This window comes from Eptatretus burgeri, chromosome 5, assembly GCF_056783735.1.
Source record: "Eptatretus burgeri isolate ZD-2024b chromosome 5, Ebu_testis_v1, whole genome shotgun sequence".
NCBI classification, from domain to species: domain Eukaryota; kingdom Metazoa; phylum Chordata; class Myxini; order Myxiniformes; family Myxinidae; genus Eptatretus; species Eptatretus burgeri.
In genome coordinates this window covers 97,658,408-97,685,844 of record NC_140965.1, presented here as the reverse complement: position 1 = coordinate 97,685,844, position 27,437 = coordinate 97,658,408, and the positions used below count along the sequence as shown (strand labels likewise).

The 27,437-nt window shown below is 46.1% G+C and overlaps 1 protein-coding gene across 1 annotated transcript in view; it reads right to left on the bottom strand.

Annotated features, from left to right (window-relative positions):
- Positions 1-26,439, bottom strand: part of TMT1A (thiol methyltransferase 1A) — a 64,083-nt gene extending 37,644 nt beyond the window's left edge. The window contains exons 1-2 of the mRNA XM_085883072.1: positions 26,326-26,439; positions 6,365-6,483 (exon numbers count right to left, since the gene is read on the bottom strand). Of these exons, the coding sequence (XP_085739198.1) occupies positions 6,365-6,483; positions 26,326-26,402 (196 nt within the window). The 5' untranslated portion in view covers positions 26,403-26,439. The remainder of the gene's footprint in view (positions 1-6,364; positions 6,484-26,325) is intronic.
- Between the last annotated feature and the right edge of the window lie 998 nt (positions 26,440-27,437).

Here is a 27,437-nt window from a genome sequence, read left to right as displayed (position 1 = left end):
TGTTGGGCCAGAGTTGTGTTGAGGTCCAGTCAAGGTCGCGTCGCCTGGTCGCCTTGTCAGCCTCGTCGCCTGGTCGTCTCGTCTGGCCTGCCGGCGTTCTGTCTGATCCACCTTCGCGCCGGCTGGCGTCCATCATTGCATTGTGTTGCGGGTTTGAGTCCCGCCGAACCGGATCATCGAAAACCGCACGAGGTGAGGAGGTGCGAGACAGGGTCTCTCCTTCGGCTCACCTTCCCTCCGAGCTGGGGGGCATCAATAAAGGCCGGCCAGCCCATTTATTTTGTGCGTGTGTGTGTGTGTGTGTATGTGTGTGGGCCCGTCTGTTTAGGAGAATTGTTTAGTGCTTTTTGTTGCACATTACTTGCCTTGCTTAGTCGTGATAACTCTGTTCTTTGTGTGTTCCCTTCCCCCCAATCTTATATATTATTTCCGAGTTTGTGGTTTCGTGTCGCGCTATCTTCGACTTTGTTCTGCGCTCGAGTAACGTGATATTCGGCTTACATTATCTCAAAGACCATATGAGGTGCATGGTACAAAAAAAAGTAAATAAAATGGTTCTGAAACAGTGAAATCGTATTCCACTTACTGCATTAAAGTAAAATTACTACTGATACTCTGCATCAGTTCCTTTTTCAAACACACCCACCCCCCAACATGTCGTGCAGAGCGCGGGTTACGCTAGTTATAAATAAATCCCCTGTTACATGTTTCAGCTCGTTTCTGTGTTTCTTTCATTGGCTTAGCACGGTGCGTGTTGGGAAATTGGGAAGCGGCAAATTGTGCATTTGGACCGATGGACCTCGGTAACCACCCGCTCGGGTTACGCACAGTTCGAGCACGCTATCGGCTCGTTCCGTCGAGCTCCGCCGAGGGTGAATTTCCCCGGTAGTTTGGACGACGTGGGTATTTAGGTAAATTGAAATTGGCAATCGACCCTATCCCACGCGGTCGACCTATTGGCGATCTTCGGTCCGATAAGGGACCCGTCGGCTCCGGAGTTATCCGGGGTGACGACCTATAAATTCCGGGTGTTCGGTGGAGCCGACTCTACTGCTCCATCTAGCGGTCGTGCTCACCACCGAAACTCGGCCCCACAACACTATTACACATTTGAGATGTTAACAAAAAAAAATTCCCAGCACTCTGGCGATATTCAAGATGGCGTCCAAAATGGCCACCAAAATGGGTAAAATCATAGAATACGGTACATAACATCTCAAAAATGTGGCAAATTGCAAAAATAATCATTGGGATTTGGTTCCTGGTCATTAGTTACTAGTTTCTGATAATTGCTGAGAACTGCAACTGTGCCTTTAAGGGAAAGGGACAGAAAACCCCCCTGAAGAAGCTTGAAAAGAAGCCTCAATACCAAGACTGTTTCACTAAGTTGGGGGATATCTGGGAAGTTGAGCAGACTCTGTTTGAAGACCTAGAGGAGTTTGTGTGCTTCTTGTACGGGTTCCCTAGGCAGAGAGATGTCGAAAAAGTTCGTGCTGTCATGTTGAAGAAAATGGTTGGAGAGGGGGAAGTGATTAAGTCATCGAGTAAAATGGACTTATCTAAACTACCACCCTGCAAGCAGTCACTTAATCCTCACATCAGACAGGCAAACTGCAGGGCAGCACAATGGAAACGAGCACACACACCCATGGTAGATATCCCACCTGCTACAAATCACGGATGGGTACGTTCCGATGGATACACTGAACCAGTATGGTCTGAGGGACCTATCTTGCCATCCTGCCTTCAAGATATATTAGCTGATGTCACCGAGGATGACACATCTGATGATGAACTTAGAGATGCTGATGAATGCGACTACTCTAGCGGAGACTCCGATTCTGACAAAGACTGATAGACTGGTGGAGTGGATCCCTTTTGGTGTGATCTGGGGAAGAAATTACTATGTTATCAAACTCTTTGATTTCTACTCACCAATGTCTCCAATACCACCGAAAAAAAAAGTCCTGAGCGAATCACTTCGGAGAAAATTTTTGACGGCATTTTGAATTTTTGTCGATATTTCGGCTTTTTTCGCACGAGAATAAGGGTTAGAAAAAGGAAAATACCGATTTCTTTTTTTCTGGGATACTAGAGTACTGCAAATTGGCTTATATATTAAACATAACATGTTTTATCCTACTATGACAAAATAATTTAGTTCTGACAGAGACGTCATATTAAAAATCCAAGATGGCCACCAATATACGGGATAAACCGAATCTCCGCGGCCGCACGGTCACGAGTCCAGACCGCCCTGGTAAAGATGGATATGTATGAGTACACGAAAATAAAAGCTATTCTAACTCGTATTTATTCCTTCCTATTACGTATGCTTCTAGCTTCACAGACAAAGGTGCCATGTCCATCCATATGAGGGTCTAATTAAAGCATTCTCAAGGTGGCACAACCGTGTTTGCAATCAACTGATTCAGAACTTTATATTGGGCCTAGATACAAAAGAATGGATATATATATATATATATATATATATATATATATATATATATATATATATATATATATATATATATATATATATATAATAAACTGAATATGTTTCAAACAATCCTTCATGCACTTTATCAGACATCATGTATAGTAATATAACTATTAATCTACTATTATTCTAATATGACGTAACGGGTTGTACGCAGTATAACTATAATCTGTTTACATTGTGCATTTATGGAATCAGTGTAACATGATTGAACTTGTGCCGTACTGCCATAAGGATTGAAAAGGTTAGTTAAATTTTAGTATTCTATTTTCTTTATGATTATATGGGCCACCTTTAATTTATTTAATGTAACAAAACACGCCATTCAGCCATTGTCTCTATAAAAGTATGTTTTATGGATCCAGAACGACTCCCTCCGACTGAGCGTGCAGCCCATTTCCATAACCTTCGTGTACATCTCCAGATGGTTCAGTGGAACGAACTCGACAACAAATGCCTGGATGCGCTGGAATGGGGATGGACTATGGACAAAAACATTATGCGCCCAATTATGACGGACTTAGATGCGGCACCCGCAAATGTCCTTAAATTTATTTTTTGTAAATGTAAAGTCAGCACCAAAAGACAGTGTGCTACAAACCAGTGTTCCTGCCACAAAAAATGGCTTAAAGTGTGTGGTTGCATGTGGTGGTTGTTGTGGGGAGAGCTGCCACAACAAGTCAGTTGATTTTATAATTGACGAAGATGAAGATGATGCATATGAACCTTGAACCAAGCCCATGTATAATGTATGTGTGTGTAACATTTTGTGTCGATTTTGATATATAATTATAATATAATGTATTGAAGTAGCACAGTAAGGCAACTGTATCCAGGCTGTTGTGTTTTCTGTACATTTTTGGTAGTCAAGGTGTTTTGAAAACAACCTGTAAATGCCTAATGTTCGGGCATTATCTATACCAGTGGGTGGCCGTCTTGGATTTGTTTTATTATTATAATGTCTTTCTAAAGCAGAGTCCATTTATTTTTCTTGGTTTATCATTCCAACTATGATGCATAGAGTATTAGGAATAAAAACCAGTTCGATCAAGTTTCTTTATTGAACTCATGTATATCCATCTTTACCAGGGTGGTCTGGACTCGTGACCGTGCGGCCGCGGAGCTTCGGTTTTACCCGTATATTGGCGGCCATCTTGGATTTTTCATATGACGTCTCTGTCAGAACGAAATTATTTTGTCATAGTAGGATAAAACATGTTATGTTTAATATACAAGCCAATTTGCAGTACTCTAGTATCCCAGAAAAAATAGAAATCGGTATTTTCCTTTATCTAACCCTTATTCTCATTGTGCGAAAAAGCCAAAATATCGACAAAAATTCAAAATGCCGTCAAAAACTTTCCCCAAAGTGAATCGCTCAGGACTTTTTTCAGTGGTATTGGAGACATTGGTGAGTAAAAATCAGAAGAGTTTGATAACATAGTAATTTCTTCCCCAGCTTCGACCTATTCCACCGGTCTATGATTCTGACACTCCTGCAGGAGTCAAACCGGATGCATGAACTTTAGTTACAGGAGAAAATTTGGAGATAGTCCTCTGTGGAATGCCATAACAAAATGGCATTGCATGAATCATCACAAGTGTTTCCTTGTATAATGAAAGTTTGCGAGCATAGTTTGATAAGCGGTGGACAATCGCTATATAAAATGTTCATTTTAGTAGCATTTTTGCTGTTACCAGATATTCCTCGTCGAAATTCCATGCCAAAGTACTGGTAATTGTATGAATCATCACAAGTGTTCCTTGTATAATGAAAGTTTGCTTGCATAGTTTGATAAGCTGTGGACAATCGCTATATAAAATGTCCATTTACTAGCATTATTCTTTCATCAGATATTCCAAGGTGGAATACTATGACTTAGTACTCAACTTAAAAAATAGCAACTGAATTAGAATAACCAGATATTAGTTACTAATGATAAGAAACATTTTATTTGAATGATTAATTTTCAATTTTGTCACAGGTTTTGGCTGTTATATAAAATTTTTTTATGATTTTGCATATTTTGGTGACCATTTTGGACGCCATCTTGGATTTTTAAAAATGGTAAAATCCAATCATCGGAAATTAGTTGCTAATGACAAGGAACCAAATACCAATGATTATTTTTCCAATTTGTTACATTTTTGATACGTTATATACCATATTCTATGATTTTACCCATTTTGGCGGCCATTTTGGACGTCATCTTGAATATCGCCACAGTGGCGGGAATTCTTTTTTGTTAACATCTCAAATGTGTAATAGGACCATAAAAGGAAGTAATTGGTAGAGAAAAAATTGGTTTGGTAGAGTCCTGGGGGGGGGGGGAGTGCACAGATATCCTCCGTAGATACTTGAATAAATTACATTTATTGATCACTGATGCTCCTTTTACGTATCGATGCTAGATGTACACATCACACTTGATTTTATCATCAAAATATACGTAGTTCATAGAAAAGTTAAATTGATAGTTTCTTTGTTCTTCTATCCTATCAGAGTAAAATTTTAAGGCATTCTATAGGTTTTAAATCTTTCGTGTCTTAAAAGTATACATGTTCTTACCATGTTACCAGAGAACATAAATAGGATTTCAACCATAATTTTCTTTAAATTCAGAATGTAATGCAAAGCTTGATATCTGATAGAATCTTACACATTTTACCGGTTTAATTACAAGGAACAATATAAATATTCGATATGAAATGATCTTTGTTTCACCATGACCTGCTCTCTATTGATCTTAATTTCCCAGAAACAGGTATTTAAGAACTTTAAGAACTACTGATCCTTCATTAGGAAGGTCAAAAAAATATTTCCACAAAGTTTCATTGATGTACTTCAGATGTGTTTTAAATGTGCTAAAAATAGCACCCTCTTTAGGCCGTTCTTAAAGGAGTTTTGCACCAAATTCTTCACTTAAACATGGCACATATGTAATGACAGTGCCAAAATGAAACTTTTGGCACAAGTTTGATAGATATACTCAAAATGTAATTTAAACTGACTTTGGGGGGTACTTCAAGCAGCACCCCCTACTTAATGCACCAATTGGAAAAATTAAGAATGGTCATTCGGAGGTCCCCATCCCACCATATGATGAGTTTCGCTCTCACACCTTTTGTACTCAAGATGTAATACAAATCACTGTTAGCTCCCAGATTACATAGGTAGCATGTGTTATAAATGCTCCCGCCCAGTTTTATATGGAACCCGGCGGTTAAAAAAAATGTTGCTTTTTGGCCACATTTTATCACCCTTCCCTTACCTTCCCCTCGCCTCATGCTGCCTTCTATTCCCTTCATCTCTACTCAACCACTTTCCCTTCCCCTCCCACACCACCTTCCCTTTCCCTCCCACACCACCTTGCCGTTTGGTCTCCGTTTGGTGAGGCAAACCCCGTTTGGTCTCCCCGCCCCCCACATTCCTCTCTCTTCCCCCCCCTCCCCATAATATATTCCCATCAGCGAAGCAACAGGCTTTATTTGCTTGTGTTAAATGAGGTTGTGTATAAGGGTGACATATAAGACTGCTTCAACAGCGCTAAACTTCCGGAATTTTTTTAACGATTTTTAAAATCATGATGATATTTAAATTGAAGTATATACTTGAACACGACAAGGGGGTAACGTGTTCTATAAACTCTATAGTCGTCATTGCAACAGTCTTGGGAACTTCAACAAAAATGAAACCAAACTAAATAACCAAAGAAAGTGACTAAAACAAACTGAGAAAACTGGACACTAGTCAAAGCACAATATGGAGTACAAACAAGATGAATGAAGAAACAGGCAGTGACTCGACAGCTAAAATGTTGAAGAATTCACAATGCATATTTTATTGTCAATCTCTACACTCACTGCTGATGTCCTTGAACAGGTCCCGTTTCACAAAATCCATTTTCTTGTTGTAGTCTTTTGATACGTGCTCATTTAGATGTGGCATCATGTGATAATTCAGTGGTTCCCACAAGCCCACGCTGCAAACAAAAACAGAAAAATCAGAGCAAACTAAATGTCAGAACAACATAACAACAACAAGGAAATGTGTACGATGATTTAACAGAAGAACAGCAATAAAAACAAATTAACGTATTGTCGTATCCAGCCGGTTCACACCGACCTGGACGGATAGCCGAACGGTTCTACTTGGAGGCGAACAGGCCAAATCCTGGGAGATTATGGTGCACGGGGGATGGAGAGCGGTGAGGGAGCATACCAGATGGAAACACACGGGTTTATACTCGAACCCACAACGAATAGACAAACACAAGTAAATTTAACAAATGATGGTTTAATGAACATAAAATCAAGAGTTAAATTAAAATAAACCAAAGTTGAAAATGAAATGTGAGGTAAAGCTAAGCTTAATTGAGATGCCTCCACTCAGTCACAAAAACAGACAAGGGGAAAGATATAAATAAAAGAAAATCCTCCTTTTTTACCAGGACTCAGTACTGTGCCAGGGGATAAAGCTCCAGGGATCTGTGGCATCCACGCTGAACTTCTCAAGGCTGGTGGAAATGCTGCACTCATGTCGTTGCATGCAGTTCTGTGCTCTGCCTGGAACACAGGCATCATCCCAACTGACTGGAAGAGGGGCCTTGTTGTCCCTCTCTGGAAAGGGAAGGGTGATCGCCAAGACTGCAACAACTACTGAGGGGTGACGCTGCTCTCAGTGCCGGGCAAGGTCTTTGCTCGGATCATTCTTGAGAGGGTTCGCCACCATCTGCTTGAGCACCAGCATCCAGAGCAGTGAGGCTTTATACCAAAGAGTTCAACGATTGACCGTATCCTTGCTCTTCGGGTCCTCACTGAACACAGACGAGAGTTTCGGCAGGGGCTGCTCACAGCCTATGTTGATCTCTGCAAAGCGTTTCATTCAGTGAATTGGGATGCCTTCTGGAGGATTCTTTGTCTTCGTGGGGTGCCACCAAAACTGATCGATCTGATGTCTGAAATCTACTCTGGTACTGAGAGTGCTGTGAGATGTGAGTGTGAGTACCATCTCTGACTTATTTCAAGTTGTTACTGGAGTTTGTCAGGGGTGTGTTCTAGCCGCCACACTTTTCAGCACTTGTATGGACTGGATTCTGGGGAGGATGTCAGAGAGATCAAGCTGTGGTGCATCATTTGGGAATGTCAATATCTCTGACCTTGATTTCGCAGATGATGCAGTCATCTTTGCGGAGACTTTAGATATCCTTTTGGGAGCCCTCGAGGTGCTGAATCAGGAGTCGGAGCCGCTGGTATCATGGGTTTCCTCGGTCAAAACCAAGATCCAGGCTTTCAATGACATCTTGGATGCTGCTGTCCTGTCTGTGCCTGTTTATGGTGAGGATGTTGAGGTCGTGGAGAGATTCACTTACCTTGGCAGTGATATTCATGTGTCTGCTGGCTGTGAGTCAGAGGTCAACAGATGTCTGGGTCAGGCCTGAGGAGTCAAGGATTCAGTGGATCATAGGATGTGGCACTGCCAGTACCAGTGCAGGACGACTAAAGTCCGAGTCTTCAGGTCCTTGGTGCTTCCAGTCTTGCTCTATTAATGTGAGACTTGGACTCTGAACAGGGATCTGAGACGGAGACTTAATTCCTTTGGTACCAGGTCTCTTCGGAGAATCCTTGGCTATCACTGGTCGGACTTTGTGTCCAACGAGCGGTTGCTGAGAGAGACTCAAATGAGATTTGTTACCTGCACAGTGCGTGAGCGCCAGCTGCGGTTGTGTGGACATGTGGCTCGTTTTCCTGACGCTGATCCTGCTCACCAGATTCTCTCAGCGAGGAAGTCTCGTGAGTGGAGGAGGGCAATGGGCCGACCACGTGCTTCGTGGTTGTAGCAGATTGATCGGCATTTCAAGGAGATGGGGATGGGCCAGGCATCTGCCTGGGGGATGGCCAGACGGAGGCCCCTGGTGTACCAGCGGAAAGTGGACACAGCGACGTGCTGCTCTGGCACATGCTCCCATATCTGACCTGACCTGACAGCTTTGTTTGCAGAGATGACCTTTTAGGAGCCTCACAGTCATCAAACTGCGTAGCCACCATGTGGGAAAACGCACCAAAATGGCGCCAAGTCGTTCTCTGCGGTCACGTACGTGAGGCGATTTACGCTGACAATCTTCCTTCATTGGGGCCCACCAACCGCCGTGCAGTTTCCTTCTCATGATCAAAATTACCGACACCGCTCCTCTTGCAGTACCAGGTCCGCTCACAGCAAATTTCTCCTTGGTCATACAGCAAGGCGATTGCTGAGGCTCTGAGATTAGGCCAAGAGACACGCTACTCTTGTTCTCTCCTTCTCCTCAAAGCGTCCAAACTTCATGACCCACCCGAACAGTCAATGGCTAGCATCTTACTCCAGCACGTGAGCAAATTCACACAACACAAACAACAAGAATCACGCAGCCCTCTTGACCATGCTTGGAGAAGCCAGAGAGGTCCTATGTGTTATGACTGCCATCTCCACACTATCATGCTCCCTATTCAGTCACACTGACCAATTATATAATTGATAATTATCAGCCTCGGAGGCATGGCCTGCCAGTACGAAGCTGGGAAGGCGGGATTTTTCCAGCTGGGTTATTGTTGTTGTTGAAAACGTGGTTCTTTTATTTCCGGCTTTGTAAATGCGAAAACCTCTGGCTGCGGCTTCCCCTCCACTCCCACCTCATGTTAAAATGCGTACTGTACCGTCCACCAAACAGTGATGACTCCATTTACACCTCACTATCCAAAAACATGGAACAACTTCTATCTTCTCATCTGAACTCTCTCTTCCTCATATGTTGCGACTTCAATTGTCATCTTGCCAGTTGGCTAGGTGTGGGTACCTCTCTCACCTGTCATGGCACCTCAGCAAAAGCTTTCTGCGACTCATTGGGACTAACTCAATTGGTCAACTTCCTGACCCGGATCTCAACCAATGGTACTTCATCTCTTCTGGATCTGATTTTGACAAATTTCCCTGACAATATCTGCTGCTCTTCCTTTGCTCCAATCGGTTCTTCTGACCACGTCCTTGTCAAAGTGGACATCTCTCTGGCTGTTATCAGAGAACCACCTCACCGCCGGCGAGTCTGGCATTTCACTCAAGCCGACTGGCAGGGTCTCCAAGCAGCCATCAAACTTATAGACTGGTCTCCGATCGCTACTTTCTCCTACATCAACTCATCCTGGGAATTCTTTCAAAGAAACTTGCTCTCCCTCATGCACAGATTTATCCCCTCTCGTCTTCAGTTGTCCTACCCTTCCTCCCACCCTTGGTTCACTGAAGCTTGTGGTGAGGCAGTTGTCCTGAAACAACTTGCCTTTGCGTCATGGAAAGCAAACCCAACTGAGGGCAATCTCAGTTCCTTCCACAAAGCTCGGAACAAGTGTGTATCTACCCTCAGGAGAGCCAGAAAACAATATCTTTCTCATCTCAAGTCTGAACTCTCAAACCTCTCTCCCTCCTCAAAATCCTGGTGGCGTCTAATCAAATCTGTTTCTCGTGTATGTTCCCTCTCCATCCCTCCCTTACCTCAAATGGCCGCACTGCTGATACCGCACGTGATAAAGCTGAATGTCTAAACTCGGTGTTTGCAGCTAAATCTTGTGTCCAAAACCCATCACTTTCTCTACCCACCTTACCCAGTCGCACCCAACTGTCCCTGGACTCTGTGTCCTTTTCTCCGAACAAGGTGGAGAGCTTGCTTTCAAACCTCGACTCAGATTCTGCAACCGGTCCAGACAGCATCAGCCCACGTGTCCTCAAAGCCTGCTCTTCTGCTCTTGCTCACCCTCTCCCTGTTCTATTCACCCTCTCATTTCCTCAAGGTCATCTGCCATCTGCTTGGAAATCTGCAAACATTACCGCCTTGCATAAAAAAGGTGCAAAAACAGATCCTCGCAAGTACAGACCAATCAGCCTTCTCCCAATCATCAGCAAGGTTATGGAATCCATCATCGCTTCAGACATGAAATCCTTCCTCTTATCCAATGGCTTGATTTTTGATCATCAATTTGGTTTCAGACCAGGTCACTCTACCCTGGATATGCTGCTTCTGCTCTCCCATCAATGGATGGAGGTCCTCAATGCCAGACAGGAAATCTGAGCCGTATCCCTGGACATTTCACGTGCTTTTGACACAGTCTGGCACCCTGCCCTGCTCACCAAACTCTCTTCATATGGTATCCAAAGCCATCTCCACTCATGGCTCGCAGACTTCCTCTCCTGCCGCAGTCAACGTGTGGCCCTAAATGGAGTTCTTTCGTCCCCTCTTCCTGTCCTGGCTGGAGTTCCTCAAGGTAGCGTTCTGGGCCCTGTTCTTTTTCTGGTTTTCATCAATGATCTCTCCGACTCTCTGGAAAATCCTCCATATCTCTTTGCTGATGACTCCACCCTCTACCGTACCATCTGTCATCCCTCAGACCGGCAAGCAGCAGCTTCTTCGCTCACTGCAGATCTGGATAAAATCACAAACTGGTCCAACATGTGGAAAATGTCTTCAATCCAGACAAATCTCACACTCTCACTATGTCTCTTCGACAGGACCGTTTGGAAACCCCCCCATCCACTTTCTCAACAATCCTCTGGAAGAAGTCCTTTCTTTCAAGCTCCTGGGTCTCACTATCTGCCATGACCTTTCCTGGGAAAGTCACATTTCCAACCTCGCCTCCAAAGCCAGTCACCGACTGGGAATCCTCCGTCGTGCAAAGTCCTTCCTCGGCCCTCTTGAGCTCCTGACCATTTACAAAGCTTTTGTCTGTAGCCTGATGGAGTACTGCTCTCCCCTCTGGGCTGGTGCTCCTGCCTCCCACTTTTCTTGGCTTCACGCTGTAGAAACCAGGGCATTTAGGATCATCGGCATCTCCCGCAATGAAGCTGAGTCTTTGGGCCTCTTACTCCATCACCGCAGGTTGGTCGGTGGTCTTTCTGTCTTCTACCCTCTCCTATCCAGCCTTGCCCCCCCCCTGCTCTCTCTGCGATTTGTCCCCACCACATTTCCACAGGGCGCTCAAGGTCCGCCAACAATCCCCTTCTGGTAAAACTACCAAAATCACGAATCGCTGCTCACCTTCACTCTTTCATTCCTCTTTTTTCCCGCCTTTGGAATAAACTCCCTCACTCTATTCTTTCCCATTCTTCCCTCCAGGCTTTCAAAACAGCTGTTCACCACCACCTCTTATCATCCCCCATCCAAATCCTCGATCTTTTCTAACCCCGATAATCCACCCAAGCCCACTTCCTTCAATTCCCCTGCTTTCCTTCCTAAAAGTCCGTGTAATGTCCATCTTCTCTTCCCCATGTTCCCCGTTCCATCCCTCTCCCTTATACAGATCGCCTAATGTGTCTGTTCCCAACTGTTTTGTCCCTCCCACTCCCGCCCCTCTTGTCTCATGCCCCCTTGCTGTGCGTTAGCTCTCATACGAGCCTCGACAAGGTATATTAAAAAAAAAAAAAACCATAGGAAAAGGTCACGGGGCAATCACATACTGGTAAGGGCATAGCCAGGCTGAGGCAGACGAGGCAGTTGCCTCATCGCTCATTTCCTGAAATATGATCTGGCCTGAGCCCTCTGGCCATCTGAGCTCCCTGGGGAGTAAACTATCAAAGTTTCCTGGCAGTGCTCTGAATACTCTTATCTCCACTCCTGTCACAATACCTCAATAGGACAATACCACCCCCCCCCCCCGACCTCTTTTTTCCTCATCACTTTTGGACCCCTGGCTACACCAATAACTGGGAGAACTAGCCTTAAACCCTACCTAGTTAACACAGCACCACCCCCATGTGGCGACACATAACAATCCTAAGTTCACAGTTTTCCCCACTTAATTTCCATCGAAATGTCTCCTATTCATCCATGGACTATGCCACATGATATAATCCTCCCTTTACGAAGAAATTCCTCCATCTACCCTGCAAACATAACGGTATTTTAAAGATAAATTGGAGATGGGATGCAAACTCATGTGTTTCTTATGTCAGACCATCCAATTTGATGGTGCATCGGTAGTGCACTTTTCTTTGAGCCATCTAATCTGAGTTTGATCCCCGACCCGACTACAGACTGTCAGATCGGCGTTTGACAGGCCAGGCGTCGTATCACAAAGAGCGTTCCCCTCAGATGGACGTTATATGTTATTCTGCTGCATTATTGATGGATGTTAAATATCAGACGATGTATTTCACAAAGAGTGGGTGAGTTATCACCAGGAGGACCAAATTCCAAATTTCCGCCAAAATTACCTTTGTCCGATTGAACGACAGGCCTGCCCAGTCAGCCCAGTCAGTGAAAGACTTGGCCTGAAAACCTGGATGACCCCACGAGATGTGAATAATTGGGGCCATTAAAAGTAATACTAGACAATAGTAATACATGTAAATGGTGCAATTTTTAAAAGATACTTATGGCAGCAGAAAATGTAACACAACAACAACAACAACGCTCACAAATGACTACTTGTGTAAAATGGAATCTTTTACATCAAGTTCATAACTCAGCAGGAACAACTGATTCCAAGTTCCATGATGTTCCAAGTCTGGTGTTGGCTTTGTGGCTAGGGTGACTGGCTTAGGATCCTCGGGTCCTGAGTTTGAGCCCCATTGGCTGCTGAATAAACACCAGGTTGGGTTGACTCAGCCTGTCATCCTTCTGAGGTTGGGAAATGAGTACCAGCTTGCTGGGATGATTGAGCCATTTGAGTATCCTGCGTCAGAGTGGTGACCTGTCCAGGATTGTGCCCAATAGCCTCAGCAGCACCAGCGCTCTGTACAGGGTATCGTCCCAATGGATGGATATATTTGGAAAGCTTGGCTTTCCATCTCCCGGTGTGTACCCCGGTCAGAATAGGTACACCGTATCCCTGCGTGTCGTAAAAGGCGACTAAAAGGGTTGGCGTCAGGAAGGGCATCCGGCCATAAAAACATCACCTCAATAGGAAACCATGATGAGTACAACTGATGGGCAGGGTACAGCCCGAAGTACCCCGTGGGGGTCCTCACCCCCTCTCGTTAAAACTCAAGGTGGGGAACCCGATCGAAGCAAGGGAGGAAATTTTTCCATTTATGATGACCAATAGTCTGATGCCCCACGTGGAGATCGGTTTCTGAGGTTTGGTACATGGAATGTAGGGACAATGACAGGGAGATCTGGAGAAGTGGTTGAAACATTGGTCAGAAGAAGAGTGGACATATGTTGTGTGCAGGAGACACGGTGGAAGGGAAGTGGTGTGAGAATGGTGAAGGGAAGGCAGGGGCAAAAGTACAAGTTTATGTGGCAAGGGTGCCCAGAAGGCATGCATGGTGTTGGTGTAATGTTTTCTGAGGAGTTTGTAGACAGTGTAGTGATTGTGACTAGAGTGAGTGAAAGGTTGATGATGGTGAGAATTGTGATCGGAAATCTCTTGGTGAACGTCATCTCGGGATATGCCCCGCAGGTCGGTCGAAGCGATGAAGAGAAGAACATGTTCTGGTGTGCGATGGAGAAGTTGATGGAAAATGTGAAAGATGAGGAAGTTGTTGTGGTGGGAGGAGACTTGGATGGACATGTGGGAAGGAGTCCAGACGGTTTTGAGGGAGTCCATGGGGGTTATGGATATGGTGTGAGAAATGGAGAAGGTGAAAGGATCTTGGAGTTTGCTGATGGAGCTGATTTGTTGATCTGTAATACTCAATTCCAGAAAGCGGATAATAAGCTTATTACATACACGTCAGGTGGGTTGACGACAACCATTGACTACCTGATGGTGCGTCAGCGAGATAGGGGAAACCTCCAGGACACAAAGGTGATCCCAGGGGAGGAGACTGTTTCGCAGCTTCAGACATGAAATCCTTCCTCTTCTCCAATGGCTTGATTTCCAATCATCAATTTGGTTTCAGACCAGGTCACTCTACCCTGGATATGCTGCTACTGCTCTCCCACCAATGGATGGAGGTCCTCAATGCCAGACAGGAAATCCGAGCCGTATCCCTGGACATATCACGTGCTTTTGACACAGTCTGGCACCCTGCCCTACTCACCAAACTCTCTTCCCATGGTATTCAAGGCCATCTCCACTCATGGCTTGCAGACTTCCTCTCCTGTCGCAGTCAACGTGTGGCCCTAAATGGAGTTCTTTCATCCCCTCTTCCTGTGCAGGCTGGAGTTCCTCAAGGTAGCGTTCTGGGCCCTGTTCTTTTTATGGTTTTCATCAATGATCTCTCGGACTCTCTGGAAAACCCTCTATTTCTCTTTGCCGACGACTCCACCCTCTGCCGTACCATCTGTCATCCCTCAGACCGGCAAGCAGCAGCTTCTTCGCTCACTGCAGATCTGGATAAAATCACAAACTGGTCCAACACGTGGAACATGTCTTTCAATCCAGACAAATCTCACACTCTCACTATGTCTCTTCGAAAGGACCGTTTACAAAACCCCCCCATCCACTTTCTCAACAATCCTCTGGAAGAAGTCTTTTCTTTCAAGCTTCTGGGTCTCACTATCTGCCATGACCTTTCCTGGGAAAGTCACATTTCCAACCTTGCCTCAAAAGCCAGTCGCCGACTGGGAATCCTCCGTCGTGCAAAGTCCTTCCTCGGCCCTCTTGAGCTCCTGACCACTTACAAAGCTTTTGTCCGTAGCCTGATGGAGTACTGCTCTCCCCTCTGGGCTGGTGCTCCTGCCTCCCACCTTTCTCGACTTCACGCTGTCGAAACCAGGGCTTTTAAGATCATTGGCATCTCCCGCAATGAAGCTGAGTCTTTGGGCCTCTCACTCAATCACCGCAGGTTGGTCGGTGGTCTTTCTGTCTTCTACCGACTCTTCTCCAGCCTTGCCCCCCCTGCTCTCTCTGCGATTTGTCCCAACCACATTTCCACAGGGCGCTCAAGGTCCGCCAACAACCCCCTTCTGGTTAAACTACCAAAATCACGAATCACTGCTCATCTTCACTCTTTCATTCCTCTTTTTTCCCGCATTTGGAATAAACTTCCTCACTCTATTCTTTCCCATTCTTCCCTCCAGGCTTTCAAAACAGCTGTTCACCACCACCTCTTATCTTCCCCCATCCAAATCCTCGATCTTTTCTACCCCCGATAATCCACCCAAGCCCACTTCCTTCAATTCTCCTGCTTTCCTTCCTGAAAGTCCCTGTAATGTCCATCTTCTCCTCGCCATGTTCCCCGTCCCATCCCCATCCCTCTCCCTTCCACAGTTCACCTGTGTCTGTTCCCCAATGTTTTGTCCCTTCCACTCCCGCCCCTCTTGTCTCATGCCTCCTTGCTGTGAGTTGTGTGTTCGCTCTCATACGAGCCTCGACCAAGGTATACAAAAAAAAAAAAAAAAGCACCACCTGATTGTCTGCGATATAAGGGTGAAAGGTGCGCGGAGAATTCGGCGGGTGAAGTACCAACCGAGGATGAAGGTGTGGAGGTTGAAAGAGGCGACAGTGAAGGAAGCATTAAGAGAGAGGCTGAGTATGGTTGAAGATGATGTGGTTGAGCTTGAAAGTGGTTGGATGTCAATGAAAGATAGTCTATTGGGAGCCGTTGGTGAGGTATGTGGATAGACAAAAGGACCACCGAGGCACTCGGAAACATGGTGGTGGGATTATGAAGTTGGAAAGACGATTGAAGAGAAGAGGAAGAAGTTCAAGGAATGGCAAAAGGCAAAGGATACGGTGGAAGAAGAGGCTGCACATGAAAGTTATAAGGAAGCCAAGAAGGCTGCAAAGAAAGAGGTTGCAAAGGCGCAGGAGGCCCATAGGAAAATGTTTGGAGAACGCTTGGATTCGGAGGAGGGTAAGAGAGCGGTATTCAGGATTGCAAAGCAGACAGCGAGAGAGAGATTTGATGTGACGGGGGTGAGTTGCTTGAAGGATGAAGTGGGACAAATTGTTGCGGATTCAGATGGAATTAAAGGAAGATGGAAGAGATATATGGAAAGGCTGTTGAATGTAGAAAATGAATGGGATAGAAACATCGAGAGTAACCCAGTTTTAGGACCAGCAGAGAAGATAACTGAGAAGGAAGTTGAGGAAGCCATAAGAGCAATGAAGAGTAGAAAAGCAGGAGGACCAACAGGAGTTGTGGGAGATATGTTGAAGGCAGCGGGAAGTTGGGGTGTGGAGAGAATGACAGAGATCTGTAATCTGGTGGTGAAAGAAGGCCGCATTCCAGTGGATTGGGAACTGAGTACCCTCGTCCCTCTGTACAAGGGGAAAGGTGACCCTCTGGACTGTGGCTCCTATAGAGCAATAAAGTTATTGGAGCATGGAATGAAGGTATTGGAAAGGGTGTTGGAGAAGAGGATAAGGAAGAAGGTAAAGATTGACGAAATGCAGTTTGGATTTATGCCAGGAAGAGGAATGACAGATGCAATTTTTATTGTAAGGCAGTTGCAGGAGAAGTACATGGAGAAGAGGAAGAAGTTGTTTTTTGGGTTTGTTGATCTGGAGAAAGCATTTGATAGGGTTCCACGCGAAGTAATGGCATGGGCATTGAGGAAGTTAGGAGTGGAGGAATGGTTGATCAGAGTAGTGATGGCCATGTACGAGAGAGCACGCACAGCTGTAAGGACAAAGGATGGGAACAGTGGTGAGTTTGAGGTGAGGGTAGGAGTGCACCAGGGGTCGGTACTAAGTCCACTTCTATTTGTCGTTGTGATGGAGGTGCTGGCTCGGAGGGTAAAGGAGGGTTTACCGTGGGAGCTGCTGTATGCAGATGATCTGGTGTTGTTTGCAGAGAGTCTGGATGGACTGAAGGAGAAGATGAACAAGTGGAAGGAATGTATGGAGGCAAAAGGTTTGAAGGTGAATATCGGAAAGACGAAGGTGATGGCAAGTGGTAAAGCATGTGGTGAGGTGGAAAGGACTGGGAAGTGGCCGTGTGCTGTGTGCAGGAAGGGTGTCGGAGTGAACTCCATTCAGTGTACAATGTGTGCTGAATGGGTTCATCAAAAATGTAGTGGGGTGAGAGGGTCATTAACCAGTGTGGCAGCTACATTCAAGTGTAAGGTATGCATCGAGGGAGCAGCAGATGAAGGAATTGTTGAGTTGGATCTTGGAGATGGTGTGAAGCTGGAAGGGGTGAAAACATTTTGCTATCTCCGTAGCCTGATGGAGTACTGCTCTCCCCTCTGGGCTGGTGCTCCTGCCTCCCACCTTTCTCGACTTCACGCTGTCGAAACCAGGGCTTTTAAGATCATTGGCATCTCCCGCAATGAAGCTGAGTCTTTGGGCCTCTCACTCAATCACCGCAGGTTGGTCGGTGGTCTTTCTGTCTTCTACCGACTCCTCTCCAGCCTTGCCCCCCCTGCTCTCTCTGCGATTTGTCCCAACCACATTTCCACAGGGCGCTCAAGGTCCGCCAACAACCCCCTTCTGGTAAAACTACCAAAATCACGAATCACTGCTCATCTTCACTCTTTCATTCCTCTTTTTTCCCGCCTTTGGAATAAACTTCCTCACTCTATTCTTTCCCATTCTTCCCTCCAGGCTTTCAAAACAGCTGTTCACCACCACCTCTTATCTTCCCCCATCCAAATCCTCGATCTTTTCTACCCCCGATAATCCACCCAAGCCCACTTCCTTCAATTCTCCTGCTTTCCTTCCTGAAAGTCCCTGTAATGTCCATCTTCTCCTCGCCATGTTCCCCGTCCCATCCCCATCCCTCTCCCTTCCACAGTTCACCTGTGTCTGTTCCCCAATGTTTTGTCCCTTCCACTCCCACCCCTCTTGTCTCATGCCTCCTTGCTGTGAGTTGTGTGTTAGCTCTCACACGAGCCTCGACCAAGGTATACAAAAAAAAAAAAATAAAAAAATCTCGGAGACATGCTGAATGGAGAAGGTGGATCAGACTCTTCGACGGTTGCTAGAGTGAGATGTGCATGGAAGAAGTTTAGGGAACTGAGTGGCGTGCTGACAAAGAGGGGAGTGTCGTTGAAGCTGAAGGGAAAGGTGTATGCTACATGTGTGAGGAGTACGATGATTTATGGGAGTGAGACATGGGTACTGAACATGGAGCAGCAACAAAGGCTGGAAAGGGTGGAAATGCGAATGGTTCGGTGGATGTGTGGAGTATCGTTGAGAGGGAGGAAGACAAATGATGACTTGCGGAAGATGATGGGAATAGAGTCTGTGATGGAGGTTGTGAAGAGAAACAGGTTGAGATGGTTGGGTCATGTGTTGAGGAAGGATGAAAGTGACTGGGTGAGAGGAGTGTTGGAAATGAGTGTAGTCGGAAGTAGAGGACGGGGAAGACCGAGAAAAACTTGGCTAAATGTGGTGGAATAGGAAATGTGGGCAAGGGGATTAAGAAGGGGAGATGCACAAAACAGGGTAAAGTGGAGAAGATTGTCATGGGGCCCGCAAGGCTAACCCCCGCTTTAGCGGGGAAAATGGCCTTTAAATGCGTGTGTGTGTGTGTGTGTGTGTGTGTGTGTGTGTGTGTGTGTGTGTGTGTGTGTGTGTGTGTGTGTGTGTGTGTGTGTGTGTGTGTGTGTGTGTGTGTGTGTGTGTGTGTGTGTGTGTGTGTGTGTGTGTGTGTGTGTGTGTGTGTGTGTGGCTAAACCAGGTAAACAATCATTCATCATGTCCTTCCAATAACTCACTCTTGTATTCATTCCAAAATAAAATGAGGAGCAAGCAAATTGCCAAGTGAGATTGATTGTTGTCCCTTTGGGGCAAATTCCACTTCATAATCTGCCCTTATGTGCCTGTCTGGTGTTGGCTTAATGGTTAAGGTGGCTGGCCTTGAGGACGAGCCCCTGGCGTGCTGTTGAAATAACACCGGATGGGTCAACTCAGCCTGGAATCCTTCCGAGGTCGGCAAAATGAGTACCAGCTTACTGGCATCAGGGGCACTGCATCAGCGGTACAGCCGTGCTTCCAGAAATGAAACCAGCAGCCACAGGCTTCATACGAAACAACAACTTTTGTGCCTCACTGGCTTTTTTGTATACGTGGCTGAGGCTCGTGGAAGAGCTAGAGCACAATGCAAGGGGAAAAAATAGAAAGGGGGAAAACACCAACAGCAGAGTATAAAATGAGAGTGAGAGTGAGATCAAGGGGAGGGGTACAAGGACATATGTGGATGAACTAGCTACACACAAACCGAATGAAACGCAGCAAAAAGAGGAAGGGGAAAGCGGGGATGAAATAAGAGGAAGAAACCAACCGGCAACTAATAAACAAAAATAACAGTTTGTAAAATTGCATCCTGAGATCGTGGAGTTCTCGGATGAGATGCTGGTATCAAAAGGCTAGGCTGGCCCTGCCGGAGGAAATGGCTCGAAAAGCTACACAAGGAGGACATGCCGGTGGGAAAAAAAATCTACTTTTCACTTCAATATAATCAATATCTCCACCGGGATCACAATACAGTACTATGGTGTTAAAAAAAAAAAAACGCTCCCTCATTGTCACAAAAATAAAATGAAGAAGAAAGCAACATTGCTCACAGGTTCTGCGGTTGCTTGCATAGCCATTTATTTATCAGGCGTCATGTGACCACAGTCTGTAATCACACCTTGCGTAATGTCTTGCTGTGTTTTTTTCTGCTAAAGTAGCTATGAAACAGATGGCACAGGTGTGATGGGTGGAACTGTGGTTATTTGGATCTCACTTTCCTTGGGGACAATCATATTATTACCACTTCCACTGAAGGTGGATGGAGGTTATGTTTTCACCCCTGGTCTGTCTGTTTGCTTGTTTTTGAGCGAAATATCTCAAAAAGTTTGGGACGGATTCGGATGAAATTTGATGGAGAGCTTTCGAATACGACAAGGACAAAATGATTAGATTTTGGTGAAGATCCGAATCCGGATCTGAATCTGAGAATTTTTAAAGTAATTCATCAGCATTGAGTGACAGGCCAAAAAAAAACCGGAATGTAGCAGGAGGATATCTCAAAAAAGTTGTGGACAGATTCAGACGAAACTTGGTGGACAGTTGGACGAGAAAATAACAAGCCGATTAAATCGGAGTGCAAGTCCGAGTCCAGATCCGGCCTATCGGTGGGATACAAAACGTAAACTAATCAGCCTGGCGGAGGTACGCTCTCCACCGAGAGCCCTTCCAATTACAAATGTAAAATGGCAGAATTTGACCCCACACCCCTGTATATACCACAACATCCCCTTTACACTCCTAACTTACCCAATCCTCATTTGCCCTCTCTTTACACACTTCCTTAGCCAACTCAAGGTTTTCTATAATCATTTCCCCTTTCTTCCTTTCAATCCTCTCAATCCTCCACCCCTCCTATCAGCAACCTCAGACCTTTACCATAATCCAAAGTTATTTTTAACAAGTACAGTTCACCTCTGGTTAATAAGCTCAACAGTTTTCTACCACACTAACGTTAAGGCAACAATAACCAAAGAATGTGAACCAAAGTAGGAGCTAATCGTTATAATGATGATAGATTCAGGTGGAATGCCTGGCCAGCCAGTTTGTGAAGGACAAACATTCCCCTGACAATGCCACAAGAAGATGGGACTAATTGGGGCATTTTAATGAATAGGAGAATTATAGACAAATCAGTTCCCCCAAATTCCCTGGGCGAAGGGGAGAAGGGGAGAAGGGAGGGGTGGAGGGACATCAGCCAGCACGTTTCGTCAACCTATGACTTTATCCTGGGGCGGGGGAGTGGTGAAAAAAGACATCATGGTGCTTAACAAAACCTCATTGTGGATGAAACATTCCTCCCTCAACCGTAACACTCCCACCCCTCATTATCCCCATGCTTAAAAAAAAAAGGGGTGAAATTTTAATTGGCTCCATCTGTCTGTCTTTCTGTCTGTCTGTCTATCTCCTCCTATAGGGTTGTGCAAAAAATTCATCAAGCGAGGTCGTCATGATCATCACTTGACAAGAGGCGCAAGAGCATCGTCATTTACTGGCTCTGCCCCTCGGGGCTCTGAGACGTGGCCAAAAGATCAAATACTAAAAGAAATGTCATTGCGGGCACATTTTAAAACATTTTTTGGAATGAAACCAGCATTGTGGGACGCAGTTAATATGAAAATGTTTTTTTGGGATTTGATCCTCGGTCCATGCCCTTGGGGGTGGGGACTTCAGGTCACAGGGGTCAAAACAGAAGTTTTTTTTGTTTCTTTTAACTCCAATTTGATATTGCGTCATTCCTGGTGGAACTTTTCCCCCCCATCTTTCAACCTTGCTTTAAATAGGAAGCGTGGGGATTTATGATGGCAGCTATCGACCTCACTCTTCCTGTCTAAGTAAATACTACATTTATGACATCACCGAGACATCTGCAGCTATTTCTCCTCCGAACATAACGTGAAAGCTTTCTCGCGACGAATCGGAACAAGACAGAGGATAAAATGAAATTGCTCGTTGAGCAAGGAATTTCCGGAATAACTTTGTCATATATCCATGATCTCTGACAAAAAAACAAAAACCTGAAGTTTGATCTTTCAAGGTCACCAGATTTGCCTCGTTGAGTACGTTATGACAAAAAAAACGATTCACGGTTTATAGTCGACCTTGACATTGACCTTGATTGAAGGTCAACCAAACTTAACACATCAGTAGCCAGTGCCATTGCCTACGTGGGTGCAAATATTGGTGAACAAATCTGCACAATTGTGGAGACTCAAACTTTTTTAAAATCTCAAAAATTTGCATTTTTTTTTATCATTAGGGAACTTTGTTGCCATGGTAACCGGAAGTGGCTGAACCAAATTTCATCATTTTGGCATATAATAGGACACTCATACCAAGATACCACATGCCAAATTGGAAGTCAATCGGGATCGAAATGACGTTTTTATCATAATTTGAAAGTTTTGACCCAACCCCCCTGACATTCGACCCCTGACCGTTAAGAAGGGTGTTGGTGTGACACCCCAATAAGACATATGGTTGGATGCAGAATTGGAAGATGCACATTTTGGATTTAGTTTGAAGTCGATACGACCATTTTAGCGGATGTTATTGCGAAAATAAGAATTTGGGGTTTTTGGTGACCTTGACCTTGACCTTTGACCTAGATTCACCAAAAACGACAAGTGTCTAAGTTGGACGATGGCCGACGTCTGTACCCAGTTTGGTCATGATCGCTGAAACGGTGTGGCTGCTACAGGGTAAACAAACACACAAACAAACAGACAGACACAATGACACACACAGGTCAGGTCAGGTATGGGAGCATGTGCCAGAACAGCGCGTCGCTGCGTCCACTTCCCGCCGGTACTCCAGGGGCCTCCGTCTGGCCATCCCCCAGGCAGATGCCAGGCCCATCCCCATCTCCTTGAGATGATGGTCAACCTGCTGCAACCATGAGGCACGTGGTCGGCCCACTGGCCTCCTCCACTCATGAGACTCCCTCGCTGAGAGAATCTGATGAGCAGGATCAGCGTCAGGAAAACGAGCCACATGTCCATACAGCCGCAACTGATGCTCACGGACTATGCAGGTAACAAATCTCATCCGAGTTTCTCTCAGCAACCGCTCGTTGGACACAAAATCCGACCAGCGATAGCCAAGGATTCTCCGAAGAGACCTGGTACCAAAGGAATTAAGTCTCCGTCTCAGATCCTTGGTCAGAGTCCAAGTCTCGCACCCATAGAGCAAGACTGGAAGTACCAAGGACCTGAAGACTCGGACTTTCGTCCTCCCGCACAGGTCCCGGCAGCGCCACACCCCATGATCCAGTGAATCCATGACTCCCCAGGCCCGACCCAGACGTCTATTGACCTCTGACTCGCAGCCAGCAGAGACATGAATATCACTGCCAAGGTAAGTGAATCTCTCCACGACCTCAACATCCTCACCACAAACAGACACCGACAGGACAGCAGCATCCAAGATGTCACCGAAAGCCTGGATCTTAGTTTTGACCCAAGAAACCCGTAATCCCAGCGGCTCCGACTCCTCATTCAGCACCTCTAGGGCCCCCAAGAGGATGTCTAAAGTCTCCGCAAAGATGACTGCATCATCTGCAAAATCAAGGTCCGAGATCTTGACATTCCCAAACGATGCACCGCAGCTTGATCTCTCCGACATCCTCCCTAAAATCCAGTCCATACAAGTGCTGAAAAGTGTGGGGGCCAGTACACACCCCTGACGAACTTCAGGAACAACTGGAAATAAGTCAGAGATGGTACCACCACACTTCACAGCACTCTCAGTGCTAGAGTAGAGTTCAGACATCAGATCGATCAGTTTTGGTGGCACCCCACGAAGACCAAGAATCCTCCAGAGGACATCCCGATTCACTGAATCGAACGCTTTACAGAGATCAACATAGGCTGCAAGCAGCCCCTGCCGAAACTCTCGTCTGCGTTCGGTGAGGACACGAAGGGCAAGGATACGGTCAATCGTTGACCTCTTTGGTGTAAAGCCTGACTGCTCTGGACGCTGGTGCTCAAGCAGATGGTGGCGAACCCTATCAAGAATTATCCGAGCAAAGACCTTGCCCGGCACTGAGAGCAGCGTCACCCCTCGGTAGTTGTTGCAGTCTTGGCGATCACCCTTCCCTTTCCAGAGAGGGACAACAAGGCCCCTCTTCCAGTCAGTTGGGATGATGCCTGTGTTCCAGGCAGAGCACAAAACTGCATGCAACGACACGAGTGCAGCATTTCCACCAGCCTTGAGAAGTTCGGCATGGATGCCACAGATCCCTGGAGCTTTGCCCCGTTTCAACCGGTTCACCGCAGCCCGTGTTTCCAGAAGCGTAGGTGGACCACAGTTGATTTGAGGGTCAGTAACAGGGATTGAAACACCCTTGACATCCAACTAGACAGCTGGGGGATCAGCCTGGTACAACCGCTCAAAGTAACTGGCCCAGCGGGCCTTCACTTCAGACTCCTCTGTCAAGAGCCTACCACTCTCTGCTCGAACTGCAGTGCTCCGAGGGATGGGCTTGGATGAACGCAATGCGCGAATTCCCCTGTAAGTGGGACGAGAATCACCTGTCCACAGGTGATGCTCTACCCCCTCACAGATTCCTCGCACATAGGCCTCCTTGTCCACCCTCAGTGCACGTACAGTTTTACGCCTCAGCTCCCTGAACAGCTCAGCTCTGCCATTCAGCCTGGCCCTGTGACTCTGGTCAATGGTATCCAGTGTCCCTTGAGAGACAAAATTCTTCTTTGCCCTGCGGTGAGCTCCAAGACATCCACCGGCAACATCAAGGACGGTGGTCTTGAAGGCGCTCCACAACTCTTCAGGACCCCCCAAAACACCCAGACCCCCCAAGTGTCCACTCAGCCTGTTCGCAAACTCCTCAGCTACTCTCACATCCCTGAGCTTGCCAACATCCAGCCTAGGCTGGGATGGTCCCATTCTCCAGGATTTAAGGTGCAGCTTTAGAGTTGCTACAACAAGCCTGTGGTCAGTATTGAAGAACTGAACACTCCGGTAGACCCTGCAGTTCTGGATCATCCTCCAACGACCGTCAATGAGGACATGGTCAATCTCCTTTGCCGCACCGCCAGCGTTGGAATACCAAGTCCAGCGATGAGCTTGTGGGCGCTGAAACCATGAACCAGCCACCCTAAGTCCATGACTTCTTGCAAAGTCAAGGAACTTAGTGCTATTCTGGTTCATAGTTCCTGACCCATGGGGACCAACACACACCTCATAACCATCCCTATCAGTTCCAGTCGATGCATTGAAATCCCCCAAGACTAGAAGTGTATCTCGTCTGGGGCACTGATCAACCACAGACTCGAGTGTGGCGTAGAATGCATCCTTCACGGTGAGATCACTCGCCTCAGTCGGAGCATAAACAGAGACCAGGGAAATGACACCTAAGGAGTGACGAATCCTTAATCTCATAATACGCTCGTTGACCGGTGTTACCTCAATTATCATTGGGGTCAGCTTATTGGACACAGCTACAGCAACTCCTTGGGTATGGTAACCATCAGAGCGACCAGACCAATAGTAGGTGTAACCACCCACCATTATCTCGCCGCAATCCGGTCTCCGAACCTCAGAGAGAGAGCTGCAATCCCGATGTCCAAACGCTTGAGCTCAGATGATAACAGAGACAGGTGATCATCCTCTCTTAGGGATAGGACATTCCAGGCACCCACCCGAAGGGACCGCCTCAGGTCAACCCAAGGAGACCGCCGTCTGGTGGACGACACCTCAGCACCACTCCGACACACTCTCCCGCAATCTGACCCAGGGATGTTACCCCGTGGTTTCCCTCCGATCAAAGATTGGGGGTCCCGAAGGTTTTGCCCCAATCCCGTCATCCGGTGAGCTGCCCTGCGAAGGGAAGCTGCACAGGAGGTACTCCCACGGAGTGGGTTTTCAGATTTTTTTGCGTTTTGCGGAATGAAGGGTTTTACAGTGGCCGGAGTGCAAATCCTGCCACCAACCTCCTAATAAGAAGTGGCCCAACTGCAGGAGGACGTCCGCAGACACAGTTGGGCACGAGATATGGATGGCCGTTGGCTCACAAGGAGCTCCTCCGCCCTTTGACAGGTTTTGTTTTTAATCCTGCTGGGTGTCCATATCCAAACACCCTCCTCACCAGAAAACCTGGTGGGGGAGACGGTTTAGTCGCCGACAACCCGACCATGGAACAGGTTAGTACAGGTTTACATGGTACCTGTAGCAGGTCACAGATCGAACCTGACCTGACACACAACCGACCAACATAATTGCCGAAATCCTTTTACAAGACAACTATCATCGACCACGTGGTGCAAATCACAGGACGCGACGTGAAAACGGATGAAATGGGTGCACAACTACCCCCGTCCCCTTCACTCAGGACGCTTGAAGCCGTTCTACCTCGTCTAGTTGTTCATCGTTCAATTTTTCTACAAACCACAGACAGATGAACAAGCACAAATACATCACCTGCATCCCCTCCTTACCAGTCCAAAGCAAACACCAGGAGGATGATGGCGATAGGAAGAGCGACGAGAGCGCAGGCAAAACAAAACCAAACCATCGTGCTGATAACTTGATATCACGTGGTTCATGACGACACTTCCGGTTGGCGAGATCCAGTCACAGTTCAATGTTGAAGCCAACGCGCCGCCATCTTGAGACTCCACAAAGGTTGAGCCGCTGCATTCATTGCTCAGACCCGAACGTGATGTGAATTTCACGTTTTAAAATATATTCATCAAAATCGATCATTTTTACTTCCGCCACCGAAGGTCAAGGAGGTTATGTTTTCACCTGTGATGAATTGAAGGATGTGACACGTGATCACATGTCGCGCGGCTCGCGCACGTGACAGATAAAACCGAGCCTACAGTGAAATAAAGCCTACTCTCTGAAGGTTTTTCCCTCGCATTCATTTCATCACCCCTCTCTTGAATGTTTGTTAATTACCAGAATCCTTCGGATTTCGGAAATTATGTTGCTCGGTTGTGTGTGTGTCATTGTGTGTCTGTCTGTCTGTTTGTTTGTGTGTTTGTTAACCTCCGCCATTGAAGATTGGAGGTGACTGTTTTCACTCCTGTCTGTTTGTTTGTTTGTGTGTTTGTTTGTGAACAGTATTACGGAAAAACTCCTCGACGGATTTTGACGAAACTTGGTGGGGGGGGGGGGGTTAGGTATGGTCCAAGGATCATGCCATCAGATTTTGGACTGGTCCAAACTCCAATATGGCCGCTATGGCGCCATTCTGAAAAAAATATTAAAAATTTTTTTTTTTTGCATTTCTACATGTTTTAAGTGATTTCCAACCCCCCTCCCCCCCCAAAAAAAAAATTGTTTGAGAAAAAAAAAATTTGCAACTTTTTTTTCAACAAAATTTCGATTTTTTTTTTTGCATTTCTTCATATTATAAGTAATTTCCAACAAAAAAACATGCCAAAATTATAATTGCGGCTGATTTTGGAACTTCAGGTGGATATACCCACGTAAAATCAATTTCTGTCTCAAGGAATCTAGTTATGACGAATGAACTGAGTATGTAAAAGGAAAAGTTGCAAACTATAACTCTGTGAGCACTGTTGACATCATATTTAATGAA